The following is a 10,769-nucleotide window of genomic DNA, read 5'->3' as shown; positions in this document are numbered from 1 at the left end:
GTGACTAGGTGGAATAGGGAACAGATAACCCTGGCTCCGCCCATTAAGTTGGGTCAAAGGGATCAGGTTGGGACATCGTCTCATTTTGTGTTTAAAAAACAAGTATCTTCAATTTTATTAAACGAATCGAAACTTTTAATACAGGACGATATTTAATTGCCTAACAGCATGAATGGCATGAATGGTGAGTCTTTCCCCCATCTTATTCAAGCACCGCCCATTATCTACCGTAAGCCCATGCGTTCTAATCATTCCATGACACTAACCTTCGACACTGGCATACTGACTGGTACCCGCGGAAATGGTTGTTAATCACATTATTATCAGCCGGACAGAATAGAATAGATACCAGCGAAAAGCTCTTAGGGATTTTTATCGGGCAATGCAGTGTGCATGCTTAGCACTTATGAAGTCGTTATTTTCTCCTAGTTCATGTAATTAAACTTGACAGTTCAGTCGAAAGTAATAACCGTGTCTGGTGATTGTCTTCATCATCTGTCAGTAGTGAGCTATTCCAGAACATGCCAAGTCCTAGCGGTGAATCACAGGATTGTGCAGACTGACGATAGGGGGTGTAGTAAGTTCAGTGCGGAAGCTCCACTTGCACTTTTTTGTTTGGCCAAAGCCAGTTTTATTTTTGGCCGGGAAGGGACAACCGGCTAGCACGAGAAATCGGCAACTTGGAGTTGCATAACGTGTCATCTTCGATTGAGGCACCCACACGGAAGCTGCCGCGCGAAGCCATAGGCCGGATGAACAATTATCATCATGATCACGCCGGTGAAAAAAACCTGTATGGCAATTGGCATAGCATCATTTCTTTCTGAGTAGTGAACTAAACAGTTTTCAGCTCTGAGTGTGTTGTGTGTATTTCTATTTTTTTCTTCCAAGATGAAGTTCAACGAGCGCAATGTCGCTTACTTTGCCTCATGCAACTCCCCTATTGACAAGGAGGGTTTCTTACTGAAGCGTGGGGAGATCAATCGCGGCTATCAGAGGAGGTGGTTCATCCTGAAGGGAAATCTTCTCTTCTATTTGGAGAAGAAGGGAGATAGGGACCCTGTTGGGGTGATCATTCTGGAGGGTTGCCGTGTTGAACTGGCGGACAGCGAAGACAGTCAGTTCACTTTCCAGATCTCATTCCCGGGAGATGGAGCACGGACTTATATCCTGGCTGCGTATGACCAGGAGGAGATGGAGTCGTGGATGAGGGCGCTATCCTGCTCAAGTTATGACTACATGAAGGCCATGGTGGACGAGCTCCAGCGACAACTGGACGAACTAACCCATGACTCTCATGGGGATGGGCAGCTGCGCCCGGGACGCTTCTCCTACGTGACCACCGGTCACCCCGATGATCACAACTTGGATGACTTCAGTGACATCCCAAGCAAGATGGGCATCTACAACAAGGGCAAGACTGAATCGCTCTCCCACCAGGGGGCGCCCCGTCAGAACGCTTTCCAGCGCAACTCGGTCCCCACTGCGCAGTTTAGTAATCCTTCCTATGCGATCTGGGATCCGTTGGTTCCCGTCAATAACAATAAGAGTACTGAGCAAGGAAACGGTGCCCAGTCGCAGACCCAGTTCTACGTTGAGAATCACACGAATGATGATGTTGACGTTGGAGAAGAGCCCAATATCCCACAGACGGATGTGAATTCCGGCCAGCTGAAAGGGTCTGCCCCAGCACCAACCAGCTCAGCCACGGCCCCAAACCGCAGCACCAGATCGGTCTTCTATGAAAACGTCTCCTCGACATCACCCAGGGTCATGCCTAGGAGCGGGACCACTCGAACCAAGTTCTTCAATAAGACCTTCAACCAAACTCAAGGCATCGCAAGCGCCAAAACGGGACAGTCTGTGTTCCACGACCGCGATGTGCGATCTTTCACGGAAATGCACGCCGAGTTTGGGATGCTGATTGTGAAGAAAATTAACGAGCACAGACAAAGAAAGATGTCTTCGTCATCTTCCTCATCATAGATCAAAAACTTTGGAAAACATCTGCAAATAAGTTGGTGTTCAACTGTACTCAATTGTACATGGGAGCAATATTCTTGATGTTTACAGTTTAGAGTGAAAATTTGTTTATTTATCACTGTGGAAAACATATTGAATCAACCCCATCCTACGTTTGCATTTTGTCATTGTTACATGTATACATATTACTTTTGTTAATTAATGTATGCTTTGTGTGCACACATTCAATACTTCCAATTTAATTGCTCATTAGAAAAAAAAAAGTTACTGTTCGTTGGTCATGGATTAAGCATTTGACAACTTTTCCTTTTCTACACATTACAGCATTGGTATATAAACATTCCTCTGAGGTGTCTTTGTTATAAGCCCGTTTAGAATGAAGGTTAGTGTTGATTCTGCCAGCCCTGGCAAAACATTGTATGCAGTGTAATGTGTTGTGTTTAAATTTTTGAAAATAGGTACAATTGACTCTTGTTAATACAAACACTGTTAATACAAATTCTGGTTATAGCAAACATAAAGCCTTGGTCCTGACTGTGCTTTATGTGCACAATGAATGGGACCAGCACTCCACTTAGTACACAATTCAGATATAACAAACATTTTGGCTTGGTGCGGCTGAGTTTGTATTAACGAGAGTCCACTGTAGTTGCAAACAAGCTCATGGAAGGTGCTTCATTATGTTGTGAATGCTAATGGTATAAGTGACAGTTGTAGCTAAGGATGAAGACGATTGGGCATGGGCCGTATTCAGGAGTTGGCCGTATTGAATTGAAAGTGAGGTAAAATCTTAATTTTGGGAACTTTCAAAGAGAAATGAAAGCAAGTTAATGTATAATAAATTCCAGTCTGCTTCAATAATTAATTTAACATTTGTAATTAAACATTCCCTAATGTTTAAAGCCATATTTAAAAAAAAAAAAAGACAGTAAAATAAGGCTGCATTGTGCCTGCATAAAGTAGTCTGGCGCCATTCCATTCAACAGTTAACAATTAATGAAATACATTTAGGGAACTTGACAAAAATGGCCAACTCGTGAATAAGGCCCATTGGGTCACAAGTTCAGGATGAACAATTCACAAGTTCAGTTCAGATTTAGCAGCTGTTTGCTTGCAAGTCAACCGTCCAAACTATGTCAGTGATACAGACAACTGTGATCAGTTGACATGTAAGGCCCGAACTTTAAAGGGAATTTACAACATTTGCAAACATCAAATAACAAAATTACCAAATTATTATGAACTACCATACTAGGCTGTTAGTGAATGACAGTCTACAGCATCCTGTAAAATCATGGTACCCGATGTACTGTCATTTTCAAGAAAAGTGGTAATTTTTGTATCAATTTCCAACGCTGGTCGGCCAACCAGCATTGGAAAAAAACTGGCTTTTAAAAAGAAAATTACTGACCCCAATTTACCATATTTAGTTAGTCCGTATATTGTTTGAAATCTATTACACACCTATGAATGGGTACAAGCCAGTTACACTGGTTCTCTGACCTTACAATTCCCCTACGTCTATAAATTGCTCCATTTCATCTTAAGTGGGGTCAGGGAAGCAGACTACAGGAACATGGTTGTTTTTCTTGCTTTTTTCAACATCTACGAATACAACAAAACTACAAGTCCGCGTAACAATACTTGCTATAAAATACTAACCCCCAAATCCATCCATTTTTGAAAATTACAGCAAAAGCAAATGTTGTATATTCCATTTAAAGACCGTATGTAGAGCTATGTTAAATTACTAGAGAGCGCTGACTTGATGTACAAAGTCATGTGTGCTGGGCACATCCATGTTTGTGCACAAACCTATGGAAAACTCAAAATTTTGTACGGCGTTTGTATGGCTATTTGCATATCTGCGTTTGTATTCTATACAGGTGCGTTATCGAAGCCGATATGCGATGCACAATCAGTAAATGAGCGTTTAAATTTTGCTGTGTGCAAACAACATGCACACATGATTTTTGCCGTGATGTTTTTTAAACGTCATGACATACTTAAGTTGTTTGCGTTGTTCTTGCGGATTGCACTAAGAGTACACTTTCAAAATTTACTCCATCATAATTTCATTATATTCTACAAATAGCACATGAATTCAAAATGTCTTCATGCAGGACGGCTTCAGAGTATCTCCGCGCGTAAGAATGAGGAGTTAGTGCTGTAGTAATCTAATATAGCTCTACGATGAGTAAGACAGATAGTCGAACGAGAACTGCTATGATAAGGTGATTTAACGATTGAAATGATTTAAATTTCTTCATCAAACGTACAAGTGTTGTACCATTTTGTGTATTCATGTAGGTTGAAACACATCAAAGTCGCAATTTGAAGATATCCTTCAAGTAGCCAGAGGAGCACAAGCATGCCATATCTATTTAGAAAATAGTTGTGTACTTGTTTACTTAGTTGGACCTGCCAATTGCACATGTGCTATTGTGGAAAGACTTTGAATACAGATATTCTATGTGTCATTCCCAGCATTCAGTTGCATTCATATTTGCACCCAGCGAGAATTTAACCTAAACAGAAACCAGGAAAATAAAAACTGGGACATTTGACTGAGAACACTTTATATTACCGTTTACACTCAAGTGTGTTGAACACATCACCACAATGACTACGTGTGAGACTGAGTATACACGGCGGCCATCTGTCTTTTTTGGTGGAGTCAAAAATTATCATGTCCCCACATTGGAGGCTGCGGAAGGAAATATCAATTGGTGTTAATTAGGTTTGTTGCAGAGGTTTAGATTTGTGACGCCTCTGCGCAGTGCTGAAAAATAGAAAGGCATTGGTTAATTCTTCACCCCATGTGGGGTTTGCTGAGTAGTTCTAAAGAGAAAAAAAAATCTTCCTGCCAAGTCTTGGGTGTATATATCTTTAATTTTGAAAACTTAATTTAAGAGCTTCTAGAAATGCGATAAGCGTAGTTCACTGCCCAGTTATGGTGTATTTTGTAAAGATGTGATCATGTGATTCACAGGTTTTAAGGGGGAAAGGACCATTTTCAAAATTTTACCATTGCTACAAAACATCAGAAAAAGAAGTACATTTTTACACCATATTACAAAAGTTAATGCATTATCCCTAATCCATTTTTTTAAAGTTTTCTCTCTGCACTGTGCTGAATGTAATAGATTCCAACCTTCAGCATGTTCAGAAAAAAAAACATTTTTGGACCTGTTGGAATCAATTAAATGATTAAAATTTGTCCACTGTTCGATTTGGTTGGATTTAGAATTATTAGAGTTTGTACAGTGTGGCACAAAATTTGGTTTGAAGTTTGAGCATGTTAAAAATAGGGCATTCAAAAATTCTGTAGATTTTAACCTTTTAAAACTGACTGATTCGACTGGGTGCTAAATGAATTTTAATCTTATCAGAACTACCTGCAGTTCCAAAGGTCAAAACGACATATACACGGTATCGTTGCTAAATGTCACAGAACATGTACATTTGCAATTAGTCATTACGAAGCTATGATCTTTGGTGTTAATCACAGACTCTGAACATGGTAAATTTGTTCGGCATTCTTGAACTAGTCAAATATTTTTAAAATATTCTTGTTAGATGTTTAACTTTTTTAATTTCAGCTCATGCAGTTCAGTTATCACGTGTTTGAATCATTGTGCTATAATCTGTTAAAAATTATTTGTTACGGCTGCCATTCGGGGTTGTAGTACAGAGTTTCAGATACATGTATCCTTTGAAAGGTACGTTCACAATGTGGCATTCTTGGATTGATTCTATCTCAAAATTGGGAATTTCCCTTGATAATTTAAATCATTTGTTAGCTGACATGGCTTCGCATTATGGCTATCCTGTGGGGCATAGTTTATTGTTCCCATATTTACTTGCATAATTTGTAACAGGAGTTTGTATTGCATGGAACAAATACAGGCAAAATAGGGGAAGATAGTCCATGCAAGTTGGTTTTTCTTTGCACATGCCACTAAAAAGTGATCTGTACTCAAAATCAATTCTATTTTACAAACAAATTTTTGATAGTAAAAATCCCAAATTACTGCATTTTGTATTGATATCCTCACACGTTTTCTTCAATGTTCTTGATTTCTGAAGTTGACTGTACAACTGTTGAATTATTTTGCACCATTAGGCCTATGCAGTGATTTGTAAATGCTTCCTTCACAGTATCGGGGTAAATTTAAAGGTTTACTGTCAAACTGTTATTAGTTCCTGTATGTGATGTTGAAAAATTCTTTCATCCCAATCAAATTTCATTAATGGAATATTCAAATCACATCCAACCAGATATGTTGTTAGTTGAAGTACTGAAGGATTTGGCATTTAATTAATACATGTAATTCCTTGTGGTACATTGCTTAGATTGTAAGAAAGTAGACAGAACAATGTTTTCACATTTGGTGTGGCAGTAACGGCACCTCAGATACATGAGTATGATTGTGCGGAAATGTTATGATTATATTTCAATTTTATTTTTTTATGATGAAGCCTTAACTAAACATTGCCAACAAGGAAATCAATATTCTGCCTTTGACTTTGACAAGGTTCGACTTTTTTGAACAAACTATAAATGTACATGCCTTGTTGATCATGTACTTTTTGGTTAATTCGTTTGAAATTTCTTTTGTAAAGTTTTTGTATCAAATTGATTTATTCATTCTTCGTGTTTGTATAAAGAACCTTTTTAGTCACACTTCTTGGGAATTACCTGGAACCTTGTGGATCTTTTGATTTATAATTTTTAATCTTTATTATTAATGGTTTATATGCAATATGTAATAAATAAAAGAATATACCCTTTATCATCTGGTTCCGATGTACTTCGAATAAATATATAGTAGAGCAACTTATGTAAGCATCTTCGCTTGATTATTGCAGTAATTTTGTTTTAGTTGTGTTGAAAAGATGAACTGGTATTCCGAGGGCAGTGCACGATCCACCCTCCCCTTCGCTTCACCACCTCCCCAAACTACATTTATTACTCGTAAACACTTGAGGAAATGTAGAACTTTAACAAGCGAAGACATTACTTGTTTCCAGGCCCCCCATTTTGTTTTCGCACCGTATTATGACTAGAACGTTGAATGGGATCGGGGGATTGAAGGGGATCACATGTACATGTATATACACAAATATTCTTATACTGGATATCCAGGAGGCTATTATAATAGCTATACTTGCATTACAATGAGGTCCCCTAGTAACATGCCGAAAAGCGGAACAGTGGAAAAAGCATTTTATCAACGTTCAATCTGCTTTCTGTTAGCAAAAAAGCAGATGTCCAATTTTGAACCTCCAAAAGATGTCCACTTTCGAACCTCAATCCTACGGCACATGATGCAGGTTGAGTCAAAACAAAAATGAAACCCAAAAGGTTTTTTTGTTTTTTTTGTTTAAAGAATTTCTGCCTGAAACATTTTCTAAATCTAGGACATGAAAACTCAATTAATAAGCTTTCTTTTAGTGAAAGAATCATTCAAATCGCTCCTGTACTTTTGCAGTTATGGAATTTTAAACACAACCACCGTTTTTGAACCTGTTCCCGCGGATCTCATTTTTTTGGTACGTGATATTTCAGTAAAAATGAAACCCGTTTCCTGATGATATCAGAATATAATCCCATAAGTACATGTATACGGGCTAGCCAAGTAGAGGGCAGAGCACGACTATTAACTCTTGAATTAGTAGTTTTTACATTGGAAGCAGCAGGTTTTAAAATAAATGTTACAAGTGCCAGGCATGGTTATGAGAGTGTTCCGATGTATTTTTTGATATGTGAAAAGTTTTTCGTTTTGCTGAAATATCACTTACCTTTATTGTGATCCGTGGACTGTGTTAAAAAAAAGGTGTTTTGTTACATGCAGAACGTCTTTAAAAAATAGAGGGCATCATTTTGGTTTCCCTTTTTTTTACTCGACCTCTGTTGTGATCCATGGCCGACTACTTACAAACATTAAATCCGGAAGAGATTATGTTATCTTTTCCCGATTTGAAACAGAGTTATTCCTACGTATTTCTGATAGTTCAAATCACGATTTCCAATGACTTTGAAGCCCATAGGTGTTAGGATTGCAGATATCGCCTCAGAGTCGAGACATATGACATGTACCATAGCCTGAAATCTTATATGTAATACAACCTTTTCAGGGTTTAAAGGAATACCTTAAATAACCGGAGTGAAATTGTATTATTACTATCATTCTATTAATCCTATCTTTTCATAATTATTGGGTCTCCGTAGAGACCATCAAAAATTGCATAAGCCGACGGTATTTCACGTCGTCATTGCGGGGTATTGGGATAAGTTTTCAACTAGCAATAATCGCACCTCGGATAAACCTCATTGGTTACGATATCGCCTCTGCGCAAAGATAACTAAATACTCCGCACATTTGTGCCCAGTATCAACCGTGTACTCTATTGATCACAGTATTATTCCGTTGTGAACGACATGTACTGCTAGGTTTGCACTGTGTATGCGCATAAGCGGAATCTGTTCATATGCAAATTTGAATCGTCCAACGTCATACATAAACATAAGTGGGCGTGTGTGGCGTGAACTGTTATACTGGATTATGATATGGGATGGTAGGTACACCGTGAGACCGGTATAGAGGGGGCATAATAAAAAATAATAATAATAATACACATAAAATATACATATATTACACGTACTTCAAGTACTAACAAGCTAGGCTGCCATCTAAATAGTTAATAAAACTTAAAAGTGGATCAAGTTTGGATCTCAGGTTAAAGGGAATATACAACATTTGCAAACATCAAACAATTAAAGTACCAAGTTTTTACGAAATACCTCACTAGGATGTTGGTAAATGACAGTCTAAAGCAACCTGTAAAATTATGGCACCTGGTGTGAAGTCATTTTCAAGAACATTGTATTTTTGTTTACATTTCCAACACTGGTCGGCCGACCACCGTTGGAAAAACCTAACTATTTTTCGACTACTGTTCCAAATTTAACTTTTTTTCAGTCAAATTTTTGTTTTGCTGTTGGTTACATGTTTATGAAAAGGTGCAGGCCAGCTAGACTGGATCCCCTTACCTTACAATTTTCTGGCATCTGTAAATTGATCCATTTTATCTTTAGTGGAGTCAGGGAACCAGACTACTTGAACATTTGTTTTTCTTGGTTTTTCCTGCATTTTCGAACACAAAATTTCAAACATGTCAGTGTAACAATATTTGATCTATTATACTAACCCCTCAAATAGTTCATTTCTGAAAATAACAGCAACAGCCAATGATGTACATTCCCTTTAAACTTGAACTCCTTACGAACGGCTGGCCGGAGTGGAGGAATATACCTCGGACCATACAGCGAGTTTTAAATACGGGTCGGTCGCGGTTGTTAAATCTGAACCAAATAGTTGAAGAAAGCAATATGTACATATGTAATAGTTTCCAACCTTCATCATGTTCAGATATTTTTTTTGGACCTGTTGGAATCAATTAAATGATAGAATTTGTCTACTGTTCGATTTGGTTGGATTTAGAATTATTAGAGTTTGTACAGTGTAGCACAAAATTTTGTTTGAAGTTGGAGCAAGTTAAAAATAGGGCATTCTAAGATTCTGTAGATTTTAACCTTTCAAAACTGACTGATTTGACTGGGTGCTAAGTAAATTTTAATCTTATCACAACTACCTGCAGTTTCAAAGGTCAAAACGACATATACACGGTATCGTTGCTAAATGTCACAGTACATGTACATTTGCAATTAGTCTTTTTAAGTGATTACGAACCTATGATATTTGGTGTTAACCACAGACCCTGAACATGGTAAATTTGTTCGGCATTCTTGTACTGGTCAATTTTTATTTTTAAAATATTCTTGTTAGATGTTGACTTTTTTAATTTCAGCTCAGCAGTTCAGTTATCATGTGTTTGAATCGTTGTGCTATAATCTGTTAAAAATTATTTGTTACGGCTGCCATTCGGGGTTGTAGTACAGAGTTTCAGATACATGTATCCTTTGAAAGGTATGTTCACAACGTGGCATTCTTGGATTGATTATATCTCAAAATTGGGAATTTCCCTTGATAATTTAAATCATTTGTTAGCTGACATGGCTTCGCATTATGGCTATCATGTGGGGCATAGTTTATTGTTCCCATATTTACTTGCATAATTTGTAACAGGAGTTTGTATTGCATGGAACAAATACTGGCAAAATAGGGGAAGATAGTCCATGCAAGTTGTTTTTTTCTTTGCACATGCCACTAAAAAGTGACCTGTACTCAACATCAATTCTATTTTACAAACAAATTTTTGATAGTTAAAATCCCAAATTACTGGATTTTGTATGGATATCCTCACACATTTTCTTCAGTGTTCTTGATTTCTTAAGTTGACTGTACAACTGTTGAACTATTTTGTTAAAAAAAGGTGTTTTGTTACATGCAGAACGTCTTTAAAAAATAGAGGGCATCATTTTTGTTTTCCTTTTTTCTTTACTCGACCTGTGTTGTGATCCATGGCCGACTACTTACAAACATTAAATCGGGAAGAGATTGTGTTTATCTTTTCCCGATTTGAAACAGAGTTTTTTTTTTATTTCTAATAGTTCCAATCAGGATTTCCAATAACTTTGAAACCAAGCCTCGTTAAGGTTGCAGACATCGCTCCAGAGTCGAGATATAATGACATGCGACACAGTCTAAGCCTGAATTATTATACATGTACGTAACATAGTCTTTCCAGGTTTAATGATATATCACAAACAACCGGATTAAAGAGATTTTTTTATTTGTATTTTATGGATTCTATCTTTT

General features: G+C 37.6%; 1 protein-coding gene, 1 long non-coding RNA gene and 1 other non-coding gene across 3 annotated transcripts; 1 reads left to right on the top strand and 2 right to left on the bottom strand.

Moving 5' to 3' along the window:
• Positions 1 to 322: 322 nt before the first annotated feature.
• LOC119730393 (probable serine/threonine-protein kinase DDB_G0272282) lies at positions 323 to 2,857 on the top strand. The gene has a single exon (XM_038203264.1). It carries the CDS (start codon positions 892 to 894, stop codon positions 1,984 to 1,986), a length of 1,095 nt encoding a protein of 364 aa, XP_038059192.1. The 5' UTR covers positions 323 to 891; the 3' UTR covers positions 1,987 to 2,857.
• Positions 2,858 to 4,718: 1,861 nt separating this feature from the next.
• On the bottom strand, positions 4,719 to 9,585 carry LOC119730544. Its single transcript, XR_005271382.1, has 2 exons — positions 9,435 to 9,585; positions 4,719 to 5,172 (listed from the first exon to the last, which is right to left on the bottom strand). It is a non-coding gene; the product is annotated as an uncharacterized LOC119730544 (long non-coding RNA).
• LOC119730998 lies at positions 8,210 to 8,350 on the bottom strand. Its single transcript, XR_005271420.1, has one exon. It is a non-coding gene; the product is annotated as a U4 spliceosomal RNA (small nuclear RNA).
• Positions 9,586 to 10,769: the final 1,184 nt, after the last annotated feature.

This window comes from Patiria miniata, unplaced genomic scaffold (assembly GCF_015706575.1).
Source record: "Patiria miniata isolate m_02_andy unplaced genomic scaffold, ASM1570657v1 HiC_scaffold_22, whole genome shotgun sequence".
Lineage (NCBI taxonomy): Eukaryota > Metazoa > Echinodermata > Asteroidea > Valvatida > Asterinidae > Patiria > Patiria miniata.
The sequence above is the reverse complement of the archived record's forward strand: the minus strand, read 5'-3'. Positions and strand labels throughout refer to the sequence as shown.